The sequence below is a fragment of the Trachypithecus francoisi genome, unplaced genomic scaffold, assembly GCF_009764315.1.
Source record: "Trachypithecus francoisi isolate TF-2019V2 unplaced genomic scaffold, Tfra_2.0 Lachesis_group11, whole genome shotgun sequence".
Classification (NCBI taxonomy): domain Eukaryota; kingdom Metazoa; phylum Chordata; class Mammalia; order Primates; family Cercopithecidae; genus Trachypithecus; species Trachypithecus francoisi.
In genome coordinates this window covers 106,377,000-106,401,137 of record NW_022681456.1, presented here as the reverse complement: position 1 = coordinate 106,401,137, position 24,138 = coordinate 106,377,000, and the positions used below count along the sequence as shown (strand labels likewise).

Below are 24,138 nucleotides of genomic sequence, written 5' to 3'. Positions count from 1 at the left end.
TTTTTTGTATCACAAATTCCAGAAACATAATGAGTGAGGCAGTCAGTCAGGAACAAAATGTCTTTAAATAGTTGCTCCTGTGCATGGCTACGGGGGTGTGGCTGCAGTCTTACACTCCTGTCTCTCTGGGCCTGATAAATTGGTAGCCTTCACAAAGCTCAGATCGCTCTGAGCTATTTTTCTTTTTTCAGAGAGTTGCACAACTACTGTCAGAAAGCACATCTTGGTTTTAGTTCACAGTACAAACCTTAGTTGTGATCAAATGTTTTCAACTTCCTTTCATAATAAGGTTTTAAACTCATTTCAGATAACTAGATCTGGTTCTAATGGGCTGAAAAGCAAGAGAAATTCTTGCGTACAAATGGAAAAAGCTCTTTTTCCCCCTTTCTCTCTGTAGTTCTGAAATCAAATGAAATTACTCATTATTGACACTCATCAGAAAAAAATATTGACCAGCATTAAATTCTTGTCCTCCCCAACCCCCACCTCTTTTTTTCCTTTTTCTAACCACCACCCTTTTGTTAGGCCAGCTTAACTAGCTTTATATCTCTGAACCTAGCCTGAGGGGCCACATCCTGTGGAATGTAAAACCCCTCTCCCCACTAGGCGTCCGGTCTTCCCTACACACACACACACACACACACACACACACACAGACTTCCCTTGCCTCCATCCCATTCACATGTGTATTATTTTTAAATCTCCATCTAAATTTATTAAGTCATAATACAGACTTATCATTTTTGTACACATGCTACTCAGTGTATATGCTATGTTTCTTATCCAGTTGCCCATTCTGTATGTGTCCATCTTAAAATATAAGCTCATGCATGACTTAAGCCTGGAGAATTTGCTGAGGACAAAGGCAGTCAAGATGCCATGTGCAAATAACATTTTTTAAAAAGTTAAGCTTATGATAGCAATACATATTTAAGAGGTAAGTGGAAAGATGTTTGAAACATTGTGATAAAACTAACTTAACGGAACCTCCCATACTTCCTCGATCACACCTAGAATACAATCGTTTCTTTCTTAATCTTAGGAAATATCAGGGAACAGAAAAGAGACTACTTGTAGATATCTAGTTTCTCATGTTATAAAAGTACCTTGTGAAAGGGACAGGGGTTTTTGGACCTACAAAAATGCGTCATCAGCCACAACTCCACATGGACAGGAAAAAGCTGGAAAAGCAAGACTGTTCATTCTTTTAGTTTTCTCCTTTTACTTACTAAAGCTATAATCAACTAAAGTATGTTTTTCATCTAAAATGAAACAAGCATGAGGAAGCCAGAAATAGAACCTCTAACTATAGAAGAAAGGTTGCATGATCTCTGTTGAATACAAAATACAGTTTCCACTCGGTTACTGTTTAACTGTAGTGAAAGTTTTTGTTTGGAACAAAGGCACTATTTACATATTATTTCTTCTGAGTGAAACTGTGGTCTGGGATGGGTTGTAGATAAGAGCAGTTGAGAACCATGCTTCATCTCCCTCCTTCGAAACTCCGAAACGTGGCTTTATTTCTACCAGAAGTTCAGATTGCATTATGGTCATCTCAATTCCAAAATAATAGATGGCAAGAATATCTGCCCATCCTTCACTTTCCTTAGAAAAAGTTGTTCTTCGGATTTTAAATGCGATTGCAGTTTTCCAGTGTGTGAAACCAGGAAAACAAAACACTCAGCGATGTACATACCTACACCTAAATCATCAGAAATGATAGGCAGCTGGGCTAATTATCCTTCATTAGCAAGATCAGAGCCATAAGGGTGCTCACTGGTTTAACAAATGAATGCCCTTAGACGTCTATCATTTGTAACTCCTAGAAGCTTTAATTTCCACAAGAAACAAAATAAGACGAGCCTTCTGCTTTTAACAGCGAAAACATCGTTTTCCCTCCCCTCTCCACCCGGGTCAACTCTTCCAGCCGCTCCCTCCTGCATCACACACATGCTGCAGGAAAGCCTATTTACAACCCGGGACATCCCCAGACCTCCTCTCCAAACTTCCCCACCTCCTGTGCATAGGAGAAACTGAGAGAAGCCCCCACTTCCTTTCCAAACTTCACAAGCAGGGGAGGGAGCTGTAGCAGCCTTTCACCTCCGTTCCCAAAAGCGAATGTGAAAAAGTTCGAGAAGGCACATCCTGCGAGCGGAGGTTAAACCGAAATCTGAACAGAATGCACTGTCCCTGCAAACTACGATTGATAAAAAAGATATTGCAGACGTTTGCGGGGGGTATAAGCCATGGTTGTCTCGCCTTCCTCCCCTCCCTACCAACTGTGTTTCTTGGAGAAATCGCCGGTTCGATTCATGCACACATTTTTGTAAAACACAGACAAAATCGTAAGTAGTTACCTTCATTGTTGCGTCGGCCACGAGGGAAGCTGGAGCTGAGCGGAGGGCAGATCCCAAGGGTCGCAGCCCCTGACCGCGTGGACCAGGTCTGCGGCTGCACAGCGCGGTTCCGGCTGCGGCAAGACCTGGGGCAGAGCCCGAGGCGGCGGCGAGTACACGTGGCGGGCGGGATTGCAGACCGGCCCTCTTGCGGCGGAGACTCGCGACCTAGCAGATTGCATCAGCAGGAAGACACTGAGGCTACTCCCCCAGGCCGCCCCCAGATGGTGGAGTCTCTTCCCAGCCCAAAGATTCGGAGCCAGCGCCCAGCCCCGAGCCTCACTCACTCCTCACTCCTGGGGTGCAGAGCGGAGGTGCCAGCGTTGCAAGCAAGTGACACGGTTACCCCCAATCAGTCTCTGTAGGTGCGTACCCGAGTGTGGGAATGTCCGTGTAACATTTATATGGGGACGTCAAGGAGAAGGAGGAAAGAAACAGATCAGAGGTCAAATGTGATTGCCATTCCCTCATCACTGGCTCCTGCCCACCTCCCTACTGTCCCCAAAGTCACTTTGCTGCATGTTGATAGGACCACGGCACAATCCTGCCCAAAAGTATACATGTATCCCCCGCGGCTACTTTAAATGTACTTTTGCAATAGTCAAGAACATGTGCCTGGTTTGCCAATCCCTTTCCTGGAGTCCCTTAGTCCACCCTCAAATATAACCGTTTTTGCCAATTTATTATGTACATGGGGGAACATTTTTAATCCTTTAATTTGAGCATATAAAATTCTTTATAATGTGAAAGTCCCCTGTATGTTCCCTCCCCACATCTATACAAAGCTCCAGGATTGCTACTTTTCCATGTCCAGCTCCTAGGTCAGCCTCCATGACTGCTTAAGTGTGCTGCTGGTTGACCTCCGCTCCCTCTCTGTCAAGCTGGCAAACTCCTATTTTTGTAAATTTCAACCCAAGACTTTACTGTGGAAGCTGCCTTTAATGCCCTCAAACAGAATTGGGCCCTTCGTCTATGTGCTGCACTTTGTCCATATCCTTTCTCGAAATCAATTATTTTATTTTATTATTTTTTAATAGAGATGGGGTCTCACTAAATTGGCCAAGCTGGTCTTGAACTCCTGGCCTCAGCAATCCCCTCACCTCAGCCTCCCGAATTGCTGGGATTACAGATGTGAGCCACCATGCCCAGCTTCTTAATTTTACTTTAATTATTTGTTTGCACAGTTGTCACTTCAGTGGATTATGAGATTCTTAAGGGCAGATCCTTTGTCATATTTATCTCCCATACTGAGTGGCACGTCTTGGAAGAGAGGGAGTGTTGAAAACAAATGTGTTAGTGCTTAATGACTGTTGGTCAGGTGAATGAATGGTTAAATTATGTGTTCAACAAATGTACTGAGTGATTTCTACATGCTAGGCTGATATATAATAGTGGTGTATAATCTGAAATGTCTCAAAATGGAGCCATTTATGACAAGGGGATTCAGCCTCCAGTGAAATTTTTGACCCCTCAAAGTGATAAGCATATGTCTGTGGACTGAGGTGATAACACCTGCTGTGGCCTGGCACCATTGGCAAGAGAGTAAAGAGAGAGGCAGCTGAGATAATGGCTATGGGCACTTGCAGACGGCCGTGAAAACCAAAAAGTAATGAAAACCTGAAAGTAACTGACCACAGCCAAAATGCTTGCAGAAGTTCTGCCCCTGAGAACTCTTAATCTGTAAGCATTTAATCAGCCATTGAGTCCTTGTGAACCCTCCTGGCCCCCGTCAGCGTAAGCACAGCTAGATAGATTTGAATCTGACACTGACATGAGACAGGCAATGTGCAAAATGCTAGGGACTGAGTGAGAAACAACAAAAATGTTCTTACCCTCATGAAGCTTATATACTAGTGTGAGAAACAGAAAGTAAGCTTTAAATCCGGTAGCAAAATGTCTATCCACTGAGGAATGAGTAAATAAAACATGGTATAATCCATACAACGGAATATTATTATATTCCACAATAAAAAGAAATGAAGTACTGATTACATGCTGTGACATGGATGAACTTGAAAACTATGCAAAGTGAAAGAAGCCTCTCACAAATGACTACATATTATATGATTCCATTTATCTGAAATGTGCAGAACAGGAAAATCCACAGAGACAGAAAACACATGGTCGTTTTCAATCTAGGGACAGGGTGGAATGGAGAGTGAATGCTCATGGGCATCGGATTTCTTTTTGAATTGATCAAAATGTTCTCAAATTAGATTGTGGTAATGGTTACACAACTCTGTGAACACACTAAAAACCACTGAATTATACCCTTTAAATAGGTGAATTGTATGTTATGTGAATTATATCTCAATAAAGATGTTACTTTATGGTTGGGTATGGTGGCTCACACCTGTAATCCGAATACTTTGGAAGGCTGAGGCAGGCAGATCACTTGAGGTCGGGAGTTCAAGACCAGCCTGGCCAACATGGTGAAACCCAATCTCTACTAAAAATTGGCCGGGCGTGGTGGTGGGGTGCCTGTAATCCCAGCTACTCTCAAGGCTGAGTCACAAGAATTGCTTGAACCTGGGAGGCAGAGGATGCTGTGAGCTGAGATGGTGCCACTGCACTCCAGCCTAGGCAATAGAGTGAGACTCAGTCTCAAAAAACAACCAAACCAAAACAAAACAGAAAAACAGGTATCATGTGGTAAATGTTTTGAGAAAGAGTGATAAGGGGATAGAAAATGATGGACTCATAGACATAAATGCATTAATAAGTTCTAGAGCAAGCCTGGCAATTACTCCTAGATCCAGTGACCCCACCCAACACAGGATTTTTCTCAGTTCCTTTGCCAGTCAAGGATCTCTGACCGGCAATGAGGGAGGTCTAACTTGCGGCACACTACCTGCCACAGGAGGCGCCCTGCACAATTTGTCCGCCTGAGTCAAGTCTGCCTTGCACATCGGTTCCTGAGTTCTTGTCCCATGCCCAAGAAAAATGAAGATGTGCTGACAATCAAGGAGTGAGCAAGGCAGGGAGTTTTATTGAGTGATGAAACAGCTTTCAGCAGAGACGAAGCAGGGGTGGTCCACCTACCCAAAGGCAGGAAAGTCCCCTCCATGAGGCTGAGTCCTGGGGCTTTTTATGGGCTCAGAATAGGAGAGGGGCAGGCAAACAGGAACAGAAATTCTCACTCTGCATCATGGATTTCATCCAGGACCAGCAGTGTGGTCTTTCAGCCTTCAGGCTGTTTTTGGCTTGAAGGTACGATTTCACCTCTGACTCCATCCCTGTCCCTGTCACCTCTGTATAAGGATTCTTTTGATATTAGCAACAAAGGAAGGGAGAAGGTAGTATATATAAGAAAGAAAGAGAGAAAGAGAAAGAAAAGAAAGAAAGAAAGAAGGAAGGAAAGAAGGAAAGAAGGAAAGAAAGAGAAAGAACTTGAAGGGAAGTGAGAAAGTTAGGGAATTAATATCCACAGAAGAATATGAGGGCTGGGCATTCACGCCTGTAATCCCAGCACTTTGGGATGTCAAAGTAGGAGTTCAAGACCAGCCTGGGCAACATGGCAAAACCCAGTCTTTATAAAAAATGCAAAAATTAGCTGGTTGTGGTGGTATGTACCTGCAGTCTAAGCTACTCCCAAGGCTGAGGTGGAAGGATCACTTGAGCCCAGGAAATCCAGGCTGCAGTGAGCTGTGATCACTTCACACTTCACTGCACTCCAGCTTGGGTAACAGAGCAAGACATCATCTCCAAAAAAAAAAAAAAAAAGAATATAAAAACAATGTGGCTACATCTCTCCTCCCATTTCCCTCTAGTGTTGATAGAAGGGCCCCACAGTTCTCCCTCATTGTCAACTGTAAACTCCCAAAGCTTCTCTCCCATACAACACACATGCTTTTCCCAAATGATGAGGGTCATCATCAACCAAGGTTGTTAATCTGCCAGTGGCACTGTACTTCAGACAAGTCACAGTAAAAGATATTTAAGGAAATAGAATTCACCAAACTGGATATATACCATATACCTATCTACAGGTGGTGTCTTTTACTGAAGAAGAGACAGCATTTCTAACATTTCTAATAGGCACTAATTTTGAGGGTGACTTCAGCGCCCCAGACAGCCCAGCTTCATTTTGTTCTCACTGTTATTAACAAAGTCTTTTATTGCCACCATTATGAAAAATATGTGCCAAGTACCTGCAGAATGTCTTCCCTGTATCTTACTAAATTTTCTCTAGGAAAGCAGAAACTCACAAATATTCTGCCTTGAGTTATTAACAGTTCCTGGAATTTGAATAGGAGAGTTTACATAAGGCAATGATACTCTGTCTTAAAGAGGAAAATCTACTCTAAAATTCTACTCTGCACACTCAGAAAACAATGTCATTCTCTTTCTCTATTTCTCATAATAAAAAATACTTCAAAATTGTATCGTTTTTATATTTCCTATAATACTTGCATTCATTGCCCATTACATACATGTGTACACACACAGAGACACACACACACACACACCAAATTCAATACTAGAAAATCATTTATACTATACTTTTTGGGAGATTTCCCATGACAATTTTGACTCATTGGATTTGTTTTTAGCCTTGTTGTACACACTCTAGTACCTAATCCCCACATAAAATTAGACTCACCAGACTGGGCACAGTGGCTTATGCCTGTAATCCCAGCACTTTGGGAGGCCGAGGCAGGCAGATCACGAGGTCAGGAGATCGAGACTATCCTGAGGAACATGGTGAAACCCCGTCTCTACTAAAAATACAAAAAAATTAGCCGGGCGTGGTGGTGGGCGCCTGTAGTCCCAGCTACTCGGGAGGCTGAGGCAGGAGGATGGCATGAACCCAGGAGGCAGAGCTTGCGGTGAGCCGAGATTGTGCCACTACACTCCAGCCTGGGCGACAGAGCGAGACTCCCTCTCAAAAAAATAAAAATAAAAATAAAAAAATAAATTAATTCCTATCTATCTTGAAAGGATATTGTAAAAGTCTTCTTTCTGCTAGTTCTCTAGAACCTCTCAGGGTACTTCCCACTCTGGCCCACAAAGCTGCCCTCCTTATCCTTGAAACTCCTCCCTTCCATGATATGATTCTGAATCTCCAGCCTCTCTAGCAGGTACTTATACCTTATTTATGATCACCTCATGCCCTGTAAATATATGCAAGGTGTTCATCCCACCTATATCTGATCTTGAATCTCCTCTTTATACTCTGTTCTCTAGTGTCTCTACTATGACCTCTAGTCTGATAACTTCTAAAACTATACTAGATCTCTCGTTCATCTCTATTCTAACAAGCCCCATTAATCTGAATCCAAGCACATAATCTTCCCTCTTTAACCTGCTTCCCTCTCTCTGCTGATGTCATTAATGTGTTTCCAATTATCCAGCCTCCAAACTTTCATATAGTTCCTATCTTTATAGATAGTACTTAAAGCAAGAGAGAAAGATATGGAGCCTCCCCCATCCAGTAATCATTAAGCCATCCCAATTCTATCTACACAAAAATCTCTCACAGTCATCCCCCTCAGTTACCACTGTCACTGCCCTAGTTTGGTCATTCATTGTACCTTCCCCCTGGATTACTGTTATCCCTGCCTTTAATCTCTCCCTGCCCCAATCCACCCAACACACAGATGGCTAGTAATCTCCCTAGTCCTCCGTTCTGATTAGATTTTTTTCTCCTATTCAAAATCATGCAACTTGCACTCAGATGCTGTGGTGAGAGTCTGACATGAGTACATGTTGTGTGCCTAAGCACACCTGAAATTTTCCATCATTGCTTCTGCACAAATGCTCCTTGGAATTTCTTTTCCTCTGACTTTGCTTGCTTAAATGATATCCAGTCTTCAAGATCCGTTTTAATTACTCTTGCCCCATTTGTAGCCTTTCCAGAAGCATCCTTGTTATAAACGAGTTATTCCCAATTAGGAGTGATTTTGTCCCCCTGGGGAGATTTGGCAATGTCTGAAGGCATTTTTATTATAATACCTAGGGGAGGAGGGGATATTTGCTACTGGCACCTAACGGGTAGAGGCCAGGGAAGCTGCCAGGCATCCTACGATGCACAGAACAGGATCCCACAATAAAGAATTATCTGGGCCAGGCACGGTGGCTCACACCTGCAATCCCAACATTTTGGGAAGCCGAGGCGGGAGGATCACCTGAGGTCAGGAGTTCAAGATCAGCCTGACCAACATGGTGAAACCCCGTCCCTACTAAAAATACAAAAATTAGCTGGGCGTGGTGGCAGGCACCTGTAATCCCAGCTACTTTGGAGGCTGAGGCAGGAGAATTGCTTGAACCCAGGAGGTGGAGGTTGCAGTGAGCCAAGATAATGCCATTGCACTCCAGCCTGGATGACAGAGACTCCGTCTCACATGAAAAAAAAAAAAATTATCTGGTCCTAAATGTCAATAGTGCCAAAGTTGAGAAACCCTGCTTATAGACCCACACCAACTTTTGTACTTGATATGGTTTGGCTGCATCTCCACTCAAGTCTCATCTTGAGTTGTAGCTCCCATAATTCCCACATGTTATGGGAGGGGCCCAGTGGGAGGTGATTGAATCATGGGAGTGGTTTCGCCCATACTGTTCTCATGGTAGTAAGTCTCATGAGATCTGATGGTTTGATAAGGAAAAATCCCCTTCGCTTGTTTCTCACTCTCTGCCTGCTGCCATCCATGTTGAGATATGACTTGCTCCTCCTTGTCTTCTGCCATTATTATGAGGCCTCCCCAGCCATGTGGAACTGTGAGTCCATTAAACCTCTTTTCCTTATAAAATTACCCAGTCTTGGGTATGTCTTTCTTAGCAGCATGAAAACAGACTAATACAGTACTGTTTCTATAATTACTGGTGTGTAAGTCTTAGTTACTCTTCTCTGGGATACATTCTGTGAAAACACAGAACCATTTTCTTTGTCATGACCATGGTGTTAGCCTACTGACTACCTCTCAGAGTCTGCCTTCTCAATCCCTCACAATCTCTTTTATCTCTTAACATCTCTTCAGATAGTGTTCTCTCTTAGGGTTTCATCTCATGTCCTTAATTTTTCTTTTTCTTTTCTTTTTTTTAGACGAAGTCTCACTCTTGTCCCCCAGGCTGAAGTGCGACGGCGTGATCTCGGCTCACTGCAAACCCCACCTCCCAGGTTCAAGCGATTCTCCTGCCTCGCCCCTCTGGCGCCCCCCCAGCCCCCCCACCCCGAGGAGCTGGCATTACAGGTGCCTGCCACCATGCCCAGCTAATTTTTGTATTTTTAGTAGAGATGGGGTTTTGCCATGTTGGCCAGGCTCTTCTCGACCTCCTGACCTTAGGTGATCCATTTACCTTTGCCTCCCAAAGTGCTGGGATTACAGGTGTGAGCCACCGTGCTGGCAATTTTTTTTTCCAATTCATTTTAAATGCTCTCCATAGGGAAATCCATCTACTCCTTGGCTAATACTCTTACTTATCTAGCAACAGGTCATTTTTCCCAGACGTGGTGGCTCACACCTATAATCCCAGCACTTTGGGGTTCCAGAGCAGGTGGATGGCTTGAGCCCGGGAGTTTGAGACCAGCCTGGCCAACATGGTGAAACCCCATCTCTACAAAAAATACCAAAATTAGCCAGGCATGGTGATGCATGCCTATAGTCCCAGCTATTCAGGGGGCTGAAGTGTGAGAAGCACTTGAGCCTGGGAGGTTGAGTGAGCTGTGATTGTACCACTGCACTCTAGCCCGGGTGACACAGAGAGACCCTGTCTCAAACAATAAAAATAAAAATAACAAAAATCCATTGTTTTTCTTTTTTCTTCTAATAGAGCCCTGGTTCTTTTCTCTAGGGTAAGGATACAGAATATGCCTAGTCCTGGGGGATGAATATTTAACCTAAGGCAGTGATGACAATCTCATTGTACTTGGCAATATATTTACTTTCCCATACTGTCTTGAGCTAGAGAAGATCAAGTAATCAAGTTCGGATCAATGAGACTTAAGGGAAAGTCACCAGAGGAACTTTTAAGGATTTCCCTTTTGATTAGGAAAAATCAGGCAAGGAGAGCTTACTGATGCCTCCTTCTTTCCCTTCTTCCTTTCCTCCCCTACTCCCTCTTCTTCTCCACCTCTACCTCCTCCTCCCTTTCTCTTCTTTTTCCTCTTTCTGCTTTCTTCTTAATTTTATTATAATAAATATGCTTAACAGCTCTATCCTCTTAACAGATTTTTTTCTTTTCTTTTTTCTTTTGGGACGGAGTTTTGCTCTTTTTGCCCAGGCCGGGGTGCAGTGGCACGATCTCAGCTCACCGCAACCTCCACCTCCTGGGTTCAAATGATTCTCCTGCCTCAGCCTCCTGAATAGCTGGGATTACAGGCATGTGGCACCATTCCCAGCTAATTTTGTATTTTTTAGTAGAGACAGGGTTTCTCCATGTTGGCCAGGCTGGTCTTGACCTCCCGACCTCAGGTGATCCAACTGCCTCAGCCTCCCAAAGTGTTGGGATTACAGGCGTGAGCTACCGTGCCCGAGGTTTTTTTTTTTTTATTTAGACAGGGTCTTGCTCTGTCACCCAGGGTGGAGTGCAGTGGTGTGGCATGGCTCACTGCAGCCTTGAACTCCTGGGATCAAGTTATCCTTCAGCCCCAGCCTTCCAAGTAGCTAGGACTAAAGGCGTGCACCCCCACACTCAGCTATCTTTTGTATTTTTTGTGGAGATAGGGTCTTACTTTGTTGCCCAGGCTGGTCTTGAACTCCTGGGCTCAAGTGACCCTCTCACCTCATGCTCACTAAATGCTGGGATTATAGGTGTGAACCACCATGCCTGGCCTCTCTTGACAGATTTTTAAGTGTACAATTCAGTATTGTTATTTATAGGTACAATGATGTACAGCAGATCTCTAGAACGTACTCATCTTGCATAATAGAAATTTTACACCTGTTGCCATTGATTAGCAGTGTTTTCCCCTTCCCCCAGCCCTGGCAATCACAATTCTATTCTTTGTTTCTCACCCTCTTCTCTTCTTGTTTTAAATGTTGTGTATAGATGCATGTTTCAGAGTGCTGCCAACAACCATTCTGCAACCATGAGTGATAAGCCCAAGATCAAAAACCAAATATTGAGGATGGCAAAGAAAAAAGAAAGAGACTGGGCTGTTGCGGACATCACTGAGCCACCTTGCCAAACCTGGAGTTGCCTACCTTCAAAAGTTTTGTTATATGACATAATTAATCTTTACTGCTTTGCCACTTCTGGTTGAATATTTTATTACTATCACCAGAAGCATTTCTTGGCTTCAATAACACACATACTCCAGTGTCACCTGCCTCAAGAGTGCTCTACTCATAATTCTGACTCATGTACGTTTCCACATGTCTGACCCAAAGCCATGTGTAACTCAGCAGACTATTATCGTATATATAATTAACTTATATTTACTCTTAAATCCTTCTCTGTGTGTGTGCATGTGTGTTTGTATGTGTGTGTGTGTGTGTCTTGCTACTACGTGTTGCATGCTTGGTAGACTTCCTGAATTTTCTTTTTTTTTTTTTTTTTTTTTGAGATGGAGCCTTGCTGTGTTGCCCAAGCTGGAGTGCAGTGGTGCAATCTCAGCTCACTGCAACGTCCACCTCCTGGATTCAGGCAATTCTCCTACCTCAGCATCCCTAATAGCTAGGATTACAGGCACATGCCACCATGCCCAGCTGGTTTTTGTATTTTTTTGTAGAGATGAGGTTTCACCAGGCTGGTCTTGAACTCCTGACCTCAGGTGATCTGCCAGCCTCAGCCTCCCAAAGTGCTGGGATTACAGGCATGAGCCACCAGGCCCAACCTTCGATCTTTCTTAATAACAACACTATTACACCAGTATCCCAAACAACAGTCAGTCAGCATCAGATTCTACCTTTCCTGAACTTTTCCAATCTGATTATTTATGATGTCCCTTTATTATTATAAACATTTTCCTTTATGATTTCTTAAATTTGTCTTTCACTCTTCACACTCATTCGAACGTCTTATTTCAAACTTCTGTCACCTCTCCTTTGGACATTAGCTATTTATTTATTTGTTTGTTTGTTTGTTTATTTTAGACGAAGTCTTGTTCTGTTGCCCAGGCTGGAGTGCAGTGGTGCCATCTTGGCTCACTGCAACCTCTACCTCCTGGGTTCAAGCAATTCTCCTGCCTCAGCCTCCAAAGTAGCTGGGATTACAGATGCCGACCACCATGCCCGGCTAATTTTTGTATTTTTAGTAGAGACGGGGTTTCACCATGTTAGCCAAGCTGATCTTGTACTCCTGACCTCAGGCAATCCACCCGCCTTGACCTCCCAAAGTGTTGGGATTACAGGCATGAGCCACTGCACCCGGCCCAGACATTAGCTACCTAACTAATATCCTCTCCAACATTTTGACGTATTAACCTATCTTACCCTTATCTTTCTTACCTGTAAAATGGGGAAAATAAACCCCATGGTTTTCATGAGTATTAAGACTTAATATGCATGAAGTAATCAAAATAGTGCCTTGCACATAGTAAATGTTCAATAAATATTAGCTATTATTATCATCTTTGATCATAATTTTTAAAAATTATTCTGAGTTTTTTTCCTATAAAATAAAGCACTTTTCACTCGATCACCATTGCCCAAATACTCTTCCCTTTACCCAAATCAAATTTACTGATGGCTCTAAAGATAATGCTTAGAGCATACTGAAATAGGTTCAAGTCACTCTCTTTTATGTCCTCTCCATACTATTATTTATTACCTACTTAGGTTTTCTGTTTGAAAAAGATGAAGGTTTCCTTATTTGGTTCACAAGTTTCCTGTCTATCCAGAACCTTGCCATTATCTTAGGTCTTCAAGTGAGGACCAGCACCTAGAATCTGGATGATCTTTATTTCTACTCTACATAAACAATTCCTTTCCATAGTTATACACTTGACTTCTGCTAAAGATGCTCTTCCCCAGGTCCCAACCAAGATCTACTGATTCATAATTACTAGGGAGTGAGGTATAGGGGTAAAACACAAACATCTGCATTTTAGTAACCACCTGAGACACTGAGATATTGTTGTGCATACCAAAGTTTAACACAACTGAACTAGATCTTTTCATCTCCCAGAATTACTATATCTCTAAATTTTTCATTAAAATGTTATCCTTCAGGAAGAAGAGGCAGAGCAAGATGGCTCAATAGAAGCCTCCACTGATTGTCCTGCCCACTGGAACACCAAATTGAACAACTGTCCACACAAAAAAGCACCTTCATAAGAACCAAAAATCAGGTGAGAAATCACAGTACTTGGTTTTAACTTCACATCACTGAAAGAGGCACAGAAGAGGGTAAGAAAGAAAGACAGTCTTGAATTGCCAACACTACCGTTTCCTCATCCCTTGGCAGAGGCCATATGGCGTGGAGAGAGAATCTATATGCTAAGGGGAGGAAAAACATAGAGATTGTGGGACTTTGCATTGGAACTCAGTGCTGCCCTGTCAGCAGAAAACAACACCGGGCAAAACTCAGCCAGCACCAACAGAGGGAGCATTTAGATCAGCCTTAGCCAAAGATGAATCACCCACCCCAGGGGTTGGAACCTGAGTTCTAGCAAGCCTCACCACAATGAGTGAAAGTGTTCTGGGGTCCTAAATAAATGTAAAAGACAGTCTAGGCCACAAGGACTGCAATTCCTGGGCAAGTCCTGGTGCTATGCTGGGCTCAGAGCTAGTGGACTTAAGGAGCATGTGACCTAGTGAGAAACCAGCCAGGGCAGCCAAGCAAGTGCTTGTGCCACCACTCCCCTAACCCCAGGCGGCACAGCTTGCAGCTCTGGGAGAGACTCCTTCCTTCAGGCTTGAGGAGAGGAGAGGGAAGAGTACAGAGGCCTTTGTCTTGCAACTTGGATACCAGCTCAGCTGCAGTAGGATTGGGCACTACAATAGGATAGGCAGAGTCTTGATGGCCCCATTCCAGGCTCTAGCTCCCAGATGACATTTTAAGCACACTGTGGGCCAGACAGGAACTCACTACTTCAAAGGGAAGGGCCCAGTCCTAGCAGAATTCAACACCTGTTGACTAAAGAACCCTTGGGCCAGGCTGGGTGCAGTGGCTCATGCCTGTAATCTCAGCACTTTGGAAGGTCAAGGTGGGTGGATCACGAGGTCAGGAGTTCGAGACCAGCCTGACCAACATGGTGAAACCTCATCTCTACTAAAAATACAAAAAATTAGCTGGGCATGGTGGCACATGCCTGTAATCCCAGCTACTCGGGAGGCCGAGGCAGGATAATCACTTGAACCCAGGAGGTGGAGGTTGCAGTGAGCCGAGATCATGCCATTGCACTCCAGCCTGGGTGACAGAGCAAGACTCTGTCTTAGAAAACAAAAAGAGAACTCTTGGGCCCAAATAATCAGTAGTGTTACCCAGGCAATACTTGCCATGGACCTTGAGTGGGACTCAGAGATGTGTTGGCTTCAGATATGACCCAGCAAATTCCCATCTATGGTGGCTACAGGGAAGGACTCCTTCTGTTTGAGAAAAGGAGAGGGAAGAGTAAAGGAGCTTTGTCTCATAGCTTAGGTACCAGCTTGGCCACAGTGGGGTAGAGTACTAACTAGACTCTTGGGGTCTCTGATTCCAGATTTTGGCTTTTAGACAGTATTTCTGGACCTTCCCTTGGCCAGAGGGGAACCCACTTCCCTGAAGGGACAGGATCAGAACTGCCAACATCACCAAAAGCTGACAGAAGAGCCCTTGGGCCTTGAGTGAACATCGATGGTAGCCAGACAGTATTTGCCATGGGCCTGGGGTGGTGGTGGTCATGGGGAGAGACTGCTCTGCTTGTAGAAAGGGGAGAAAATAGTGAGAAGGTCTTTGTCTTGCAGTTTGGGTGTCAGTTCAGCCACAGTAGAATAGATCACCAGGTAAATTCCTAGGTTTCCAACTCTAGGACCTGGCTCCCAGATGGCATCTCTAGTCCTGCCTGGAATCTGGAGAGCTAGCCACTCTCGAACAAAATTCAAGTTAACACAGGACACAAGCCTGGCTGGCTTCACCACCTCTTGATTGTAGAACCCTGGGGTCTTGAACAAACATAGGCTGTCACCAGGCAGGCTTACTGTGGGACTTGGGTGAGACCCAGTGCTGTGCTGGCTTCAGGTCTGACCCAGCACAGTCCCAGTGGTGGCCACAGGGGTGCATATGTCACCTCTCCCCCAGCTCCAGGCAGCTCAGCACAGAGAGAGAGACTCCATTTGTTTCAAAGAAAATAAGGGAAAAGAATAAGGGCTCCGTCTAGTCATCCAGATAATTCTTGCAGATCTTATACAAAACCACCAAGGCAGTATCTCTTGAGTCTGCAAGAGTGATAGTGTTACTGGGCTTGGGGTGCCCCCTAATGAAGATAAGGCTGCAGTAAACGAAAACTTAGATCACAACACCTATGTCTGTTTGAATACCTGGAAAGCTTTCCCAAGAAGGGCAGGTACAAACACGCCCAGACTGCAAAGACTATGATAAATAAAATAAATACCTAACTTTCATGAATGCCTACATATCAATAAGCATCCACAAGCATCAAGACCATCAAGGAAAACATGAATACACCAAATGAATTAAATAAGGCACATATCTCTGGAGACACAGAGATATGTGACCTTTCAGACAGAGAATTCAAAATCACTGCTTTGAGGAAACTCAACAAAATTCAAGATAGCACAGAGAAGGAATTCAGAATACTATCTGATAAATTTAACAAAGACATTGAAATAGTTAAGAATCAAGCAGAAATTCTGGAGCTGAAAAATGCAATTGATATACTGAAGAATGAATTACAATCTCTTAATAGCAGAATTGATCAAGCAAAAGAAAAAATTAGTGAGCTTGAAGACAGGCTATTTGAAAATGTACAGTTACAGGAGACAAAAGAAAAAAGAATAAAAAGAATGAAGCACACCTAAAAGATCTAGAAAATAGCCTCAAAATGGCAAATCTAAGAGGTATTGGCCTTAAAGAGGAGGTAGAGAAAGGGAAAGGGATAGAAAGTATATTCAAAGGAATAGTAACAGAGAACTTCCCAAAACTAGATAAAGATATTAGTATTCAAGTACAAGAAGAGCACCAAGCGGATTTAACCCAAATAAGACTACCTCAAGACATTCAGACTCCCAAAGGTCTAGGATAAAGAAAGGATCCTAAAAGCAGCAAGAGAAAAGAAACATGTAACATACAATAAAGCTCCAACACATCCAGCAGTAGATTTATCAGTAAAAAGCTTACAGGACAGTAGAGAGTGGCATGATGTATTTAAAGTGGAAAACACACACACACACACACACACGTGCACACTTCAATTCAAAAATAGTGTATCTAGCAAAAAATACTACACACATGAAGGAGAAATGAAGAATTCCCTAGACAAAGACAAGCTGAGGGATTTCATCCATGTTAGACCTGTCCTATAAGAAATATTAAAGGGAGTTCTTCACTCTGAAAGAAGAGGATGTTAATGAGCAATAAGAAATCATCTGATGGCACAAAACTCACTGGTAATAGTAAGTACACAGAAAAACAGAACACTATAAAACTGTAATTGTGCTGTATAAAGTACTCATATCTCGAGTAGAAAGACTAAAAGATGAGCCATTCAAAAAAAAAAATAACTACAACAACTTTTCAAGATATAGACAGTAAAATAGTACATAAACAGAAATAACAAAAAGTTAAAAAGTGGAGGAATGAAGTTAAAGTGTAGAGCTTTTATTTGCTTTCTCTTTGCTTGTTTGTTTATGCAACCAGTATTAAGTTGTCATCAGTTTAAAATAATGGGTTATAAGTACTATTTGCAAGCCTTATGGTAATGTCAAATCAAAGATAATATAACAGACACTGTGAAAAGCAAATAAATCTTGGGATCCCAAAATCACTAAGCTAAAGGGAAAAGTCAAGTTGGGAACTAAATCAGGCAAACCTGCCTCTCATTCTATTCCTAAATAATATAACTACAAAGATGTTTTAAAAGCTATATACCTCCATCACAATTCACTCACAAGGAAATTCCTTCTGGGCCTCAAAATCTTTACCCTAAAACAATTCTGTTGAATTTCACCCTTGTGATGTAAATTGATACCTTATCTTCACAGGTGCCAGACAGAAAGTCATCACTTTGCTCACCTAAGACAAATGCAGATTCATTGAGCCAGACTAAGGCGTAAGTGACTATTCCTCTATGTTCCCCAACATATAAATTGTGTATTCAGTGAAAGACTGATCAAAGAGTCAGAAGAATGCATCCTTTTGTCTCTTATCTACCTGGAACCACACCTTATCTACATGGAACTATCCCCTCCCTCCCCCCCTCCCACCCATCCTGCCCTGTTTTGAGTTGTCCTGCCTTTCTGGACCAAATCAATGTACATCTTGCACATATTGATTGATGTCTCATGTCTCCCTAAAATATGTAAAAGTGAGCTGTACCCTGACCACCTTGAGCACAGCCTCCTGAGGGCACATCCTTAACCTTGGCAAAATAAACTTTCTAAATTGATTGAGGCCTGTCTCAGACACTTTGAGTTCACAATACATAAAAACTAAAAAGCAAGAAATTAAGAGATACCACCAGAGAAAATCACATTCACTAAAAGAAAGACCACAAAACAACCAGAAAACAAATAACAAAATGGCAGGCGTGTAAATGAAATAAACTCTACAATCAAAAGACATACCACGGCTGAATGGATTGAAAAACAAGACCCAGTGATCTGTTGCCTACAAGAAACACATTTCACCTATAAATATACATATAGACTAAAAATAAATGGATGGAAAAATATATTCCCTGCAAATAGAAGCCAAAAATGAGTAGGAATAGCTATACTTACATCAGATAAAATAGATTTCAAGACACATGCTACCATGCCCAGTTAATTTTTTTTTTTTTAATGTGTTTATAGAGACAGAGGTCTTGATAAGTTGCCCAGGCTTGTATTGAACTCCTGGTCTCAAGCCATCTTCCTGTATCAGCCTCCCAAAGTGTTAGAGGCACGAGCTACTGGGCCTGCACTGTTTTTCTTTTAATACTTTAGAGATATTGTTCTGTGGTCTCCTGGCTTGCATTGTTTATACTGAGAATCTGCTGTAATTTTTATGTTTATCCCTCTGTGTGTAATATGCCTTTTTTTCTCTTGCATTTTTAACATCTTCTCTTTGTCACATATTTTAATCAATTTGATTATGAGGAGCCTTGGCATAGTTTTCTTCATGTTTCTTTCACTTGGGGTTTGTTGAGCTTCTTCAATCTATGAGTTTACAGTTTTTGTGAAATTTGGAGTTTTTAGCAATTATTTTTTCACATTTTTTCAGTTTTTTTCTCTTTTTTATTTCTTTCTCTCTCTTTTTTTCTTTCTTTTTATAAATAGAGTCAAGGTCTTTCCATGTTGCCCAGGCTTGTGCAGTGGTACAATCATAGCTCACTGTAGCCTTGAACTCCTGGCCTTAAGCAATCCTTCTGCCTAAGCCTCCCAAATAGCTAGGACTACAGGTTCATGCCACCACACCTGGTTAATGGTTTTCATTTTTTGTAGAGATGGGGCCTTATTCTGTGGCCCAAGATGGTCTTGAACTCTTGGGTGTTGCGGGAAGTCAAGGACCCCAAATGGAGGGACCGGTTGAAGCTGCGGTAGAAGAACATAAATTGTGAAGATTTCATGGACATTTATTCCCACAATTCATACTTTTATGATTTCTTATGCCCATCTTACTTTAATCTCTTAATCCTGTCATCTTTGTGAGCTAAGGATGTATGTCACCTCAGGACCCTGTGATGATTGTGTTAACTGTACAAATTTTTGTAAAACATGTGTGTTTGAACAATATGAAATCAGTGCACCCTGAAAAAGAACAGAATAACAGCAATTTTCAGGGAACAAGGAAAGACAACCATAAAGTCTGACTGCCTGTGGGGTCAGGCAGAATAGAGCCATATTTTTCTTCTTGTAGGAAGCCTATAGATGGATGTGCAAGTAGGAGAAATAGCGCTGAATTCTTTTCCCAGCAAAGAATATTAATAATTGATAAAGAAGGAATGCATTCCCGGGGCCAGGTCTATAGACAGCTGCTCTGGGAGTGTCTGTCTTATGCGGTTGAGATAAGGGATGACATACACCCTGGTCTTCTGCAGTGCCCTCAGGCTTACTAGGATTGGAAATTCCAGCCTGGTGAATCCGAGTCAGATCAGTTGTCTGCTCTTGAACCCTGTTTCCTGTTAAAATGTTTATCAAGACAATGCATGCAAAGCAGGACACAGACCCTTATCAGTAATTCTAATTTTGCCTTCGCCTTGTGATATTTATGGCCCTTTGAAGCATGTGATCATTGTGACCTACTCCCTGTTTGTATACCCCTCCCCTTTCAAAATCCCTAATAAAAACTTGCTGTTTTTACGGCTCAGGTGGATATCACGGAAACTGCTCATATGTGATGTCACCCCCAGAGGCCCAGCGATAACATTTCTCTCTTTGTACTCTTTCTCTCTATTTCTCAGACTGGCCAACACTTAGGGAAAATAGAAAAGAACCTACATTGAAATACTGGGGGCTGGTTCCCCCAAAACTTGGGCTCAAGCAATCCTCCTGCTTTGGCCTCCCAAAGTGCTGGGATTACAGGTGTGAGCCACCACACCTGGCATATTTTTATTTTTTCTTAATTTTTGTCTATTTTGCTTTTTAGTTTTTCTTTCAGCTTTCCGAGGTTGAATGCCCTTCTCTCTTGAATAACTCAGAGACTATAATTTTATATATATTAGGCCTTTTGAAGTTGTCCCATAGCTACTACTGTATTTATTTTCCATTATTTTTTCTTTGTCTCATTTTCAATAGTTTCTATTTCTTTAAGTTTACTAACATTTTTTCTTTTTTAGCATCTAATCCACTGTTAACATAGTCTCTATTTTATCTCAAATATTATCTTTTTTATTTCTTATGGTTTCATTTGAGTCGTTTTTTCTTTCCTCAGAACTTGCAGGGATAAAAGAGTCATTTAAATATCTTCTTTATATTAACATACTTATGTTTCCTCTACCTTTGTGAACATATAAAATATAATTTATAATGCAATATAAATATTCATTATAACTTTTCATATACTTGCTTATGAATTCTATTCTCCATCTCATTTCTGGATTCCTTTCAGTTATTGATAATTCTCCTCATTTTGGGTCATTTGTTTTTGCTTATTTGCATGTCACATGATATTTGTTGGATGCCAGACATTGTGAATTTTGTCTTGTTGAGTAATAGGAATTCTTGTATTGCTTTCATTTCAATATTCTTGTGCCTTGTCCTGGGACACAACTGTCAGTTGGAACCAGTTTTACCTTTCCTTTCTTTTTCTTTTTCTTTTTTTTTGAAACAGTCTTGTTCTGTTACCCAGGTTGGAGTACAGTGGTGCAGTTTCAACTCACTGCAACCTCCGCCTCCCAGGTTCAAGCAATTCTTGTGCCTCAGTCACATAAGTAGCTGAGATTACAGGCATGTACCACCATGCCTGGTTAATTTTTGTATTTTTAGTAGAGATGGGGGTTTTGCCACGTTGGCCAAGCTGGTCTCCAACTTCTGGCCTCAAATGATCTGCGCATCTCAGCCTCCCAAAGTGTTGGGATTACAGGTGTGTGATCACCAGGCCCAGCCTATCTTTCATTACTTTTTTTTTTTTTTTTTTTTTTTGAGGCGGAGTCTCGCTCTGTCGCCCGGACTGGAGTGCAGTGGCCAGATCTCAGCTCACTGCAAGCTCCGCCTCCCAGGTTTACGCCATTCTCCTGCCTCAGCCTCCCGAGTAGCTAGGACTACAGGCGCCTGCCACCTCGCCCGGCTAGTTTTTTGTATTTTTAGTAGAGACGGGGTTTCACCGTGTTAGCCAGGATGGTCTCGATCTCCTGACCTCGTGATCCGCCCGTCTCGGCCTCCCAAAGTGCTGGGATTACAGGCTTGAGCCACCGTGCCCGGCCATCTTTCATTACTTTTAAACTTTATGAGATGTGACCAGAGCAGTCTTTAGTCAAGAGTGATTTTGTCCCACTTCTGAGGAAATACTCTTCTGAGTTCCATACCCAAAATTCCATGTATTAGAAAGTTTTCCCACTCTAATTGGTGAGAATGTCCACTATTCTGGGCTCTGTGTTTTTTTGTTGTTTGTTTGTTTATTTGTTTTTTGAGACAGAGTCTTGCTCTGTTTCCCAGGCTGGAGTGCAGTGGCGTGATCTCAGCTCACTGTAACCTCCATCTCCCAGGTTCAAGCAATTCTCCAGCCTCAGCCTCCTGAGTAGCTGGGACTACAGGCACCCGCCACCACGTGACTAAATGTTGTATTTTTAGTAAAGACAGAGTTGCACCATATTGGCCAGGCTGGTCTCAAACTCCTAACCTTGTGATCCACCCACCTCAGCCTCCCGAAGTGCTGAGATTACAGTTGTGAGCCACTGAACCTGGCCTTTGTTTTTTTTTTTTTTTTTTTTTTTTTTTTTAATGGTATGAATCTCATTTATTAAAAACATTATTTCTCGCCTTTCTCAAATTGAAGACTGCAAAAAATAAAAGCAGTGCTTTATTGAGTTGTCATTAACCTTGGGAGGGAGCAGCAGAGCTGCCTCTCCACGCTCCAGGAAACTGCGGCTCGCGTGTGACACATCTATCCCATCTTGCTTTACAAAACAGTCCTGAGGCTGGGCACGGTGGCTTACATCTGTAATCCCAGCACTTTTGGGGGCAAGGCAGATGGATCACCTGAGCTCAGGAGTTCAAGACCAGTCTGCCCAACATGGTGAAACCCCATCTCTACTAAAAATACAAAAATTAGCCAGACGTGGTGATTGGTGCCTGTAATCCCAGCTACTCTGGAGGCTGAGGCAGGAGAATGGCTTGAACTTGGGAGGCAAAGGTTGCGGTGAGCCGAGATCATGCCATTATAATCCAGCCTGGGTGACAAGAGTGAAACTCTGACTCAAACAACAACAACAACAACAACAAAACAGTTCCGAAGCTTAATCAAATGAAACTATTATACACGAAGTTTACATTAGAAAAAGAGAGCTGGGTGTAGGAAAGCCGGGAGTGGTGTTCCCTTTAAGCTGAGGTCTCTCGGCAGTTGGGGCATCTTCGCTTCCTCGAGGCAAAACAGCAGATGAACCCAGAGGGGAACAGGATGATGACCAGGAAGATGCCCAGGAAGGTGAAGCAGTCCTCCAGCACCCCTGACCCTGCAGACGGGACAGCTTCCCATGACCGTGATGGAGTTGGCAGGGTACTGGGTGACAGTCCAGCTGTGGATGTTGTAGACCCTGGGGTGGTGGGTGGGTACCCCTGTGACGAGGTAGGGGTAGGGCTTTGGCGGGGGCTGGCAGGGGTGACGCCATAGCTGTGCAGGGCGCATGCATAGTTGCCCTGGACGGCCTCCAGTTTGTAGGCCAGCAGCCGCTCCTGCAGCAGGGGCTTGTGGTCCATGGCTGACCCACTCAGCTCGGTCGGCCCCAGTGGTGACCCTATTCTTGAGGAGTTTCCTCACAGATGTATGCTGACCAGTACCTACATAAGGGAGGAGGGATCTACTCACTGCAGATTTGCAGAGTTCTCTCTCCCCACTCCTCTTCAGCGCTGTGTTCTGCAAATCCTGGCTGCCTTGGCCTTCCTATACTCCCAACAATGTCTCCTCAACTCATTGACAACCCAGGTGTATTCTCTATGCTGTAGTCTGGAGACTCTAGGCAGGAAGCTGGGTCAATCATTAGGCTCACTTCATTTGTTTTCCTGCTCTCAGGGATTACTGCTCTCTCCTGTTATTCAATGTCTGAAAACCATTGTTTCAAATACATACTTTTTGGTGTTTTAGTTATTCAAGGCAAGAGAATTAATCTGGTCTTGTTACTCCATCTTTTTTACAGAAAGTACTAGGTGTGAGGGCAGGGTTGGGGTGGCCAGTCATTTAGAACTATTTGTCACAAATAAGCATTTTGGCACAACAGCAAAGCTGCTAAGTGCGCCTAATATGACCACTGCTCCCCACCATCAGATATGTGCTTTTTATGCCTTTTAAAGTGGTAACATTGAGCACACGCAAAATTACATAATGTAAAGTAATAGCCACCCTATTTCATAAAAATAAAGAGCAAAAGTATGTATTAGTTCCCAAAATTATATTTGGTGATTTATGCTTCAATATTTTATCTTACTTCAAAATTCCCCAGCTATCCAAAGATTATCTATTAATTCAATTTACTATAGTCCAAAGACTTAATTTAACTAAAGATTATAGGTATTATGCTGAATCTAACACATTACAAAATATAATTAATGCTGATATAAAAACACGTATCAGAATTATAATTCAGCCAGGCGCAGTGGCTCATGCCTGTAATCCCAGCACTTTGGGAGGCTGAGGGAGGTGGATCACTCAAGCTCAGGAGTTCAAGACCAGCCTGAGAAATATAGCAAAACCTTGTCTCTACTAAAAATACAAAGATTAGCTGGGCATGGTGGCATGTACCTGTAGTCCCAACTACTCGGGAGGCTGAGGTGGGAGGGTCAGCTCAGCCCAGGCAGGTTGAGGCTGCAGTGAACTGAGATTGCGCCAATGCACTCCATCTTGGGTGACAGAGTGAGACCTGCCTCAAAATAAATAAATAAATAAATAAATTATAATTCAATGTCATTGATTGTATTATTTTATATTTTCAGTATTCTTAAACATTATGTGGGGTATAATGTTATCTGATCTATAAATAGAATAAGTTTAGGAAACTCAGATTAACCAG

General features: G+C 42.7%; 1 protein-coding gene, 1 long non-coding RNA gene and 1 pseudogene across 3 annotated transcripts in view; 1 reads left to right on the top strand and 2 right to left on the bottom strand.

Moving 5' to 3' along the window:
- Positions 1 to 3,149, bottom strand: part of BCAT1 (branched chain amino acid transaminase 1) — a 140,138-nt gene extending 136,989 nt beyond the window's left edge. The window contains exon 1 of the mRNA XM_033222673.1: positions 2,358 to 3,149. Within this exon, the coding sequence (XP_033078564.1) occupies positions 2,358 to 2,363 (6 nt within the window). The 5' untranslated portion in view covers positions 2,364 to 3,149. The remainder of the gene's footprint in view (positions 1 to 2,357) is intronic.
- LOC117090387 lies at positions 2,623 to 17,715 on the top strand. 2 transcript variants are annotated; one of them, XR_004439987.1, is made up of 4 exons: positions 2,623 to 2,761; positions 13,508 to 13,626; positions 14,980 to 15,116; positions 17,480 to 17,715. It is a non-coding gene; the product is annotated as an uncharacterized LOC117090387 (long non-coding RNA). The 2 variants fall into 2 exon arrangements; XR_004439988.1 differs by lacking the exon at positions 2,623 to 2,761 and adding an exon at positions 9,061 to 9,113.
- Positions 17,716 to 22,453: 4,738 nt separating this feature from the next.
- LOC117091098 lies at positions 22,454 to 22,831 on the bottom strand (annotated as a pseudogene).
- Positions 22,832 to 24,138: the final 1,307 nt, after the last annotated feature.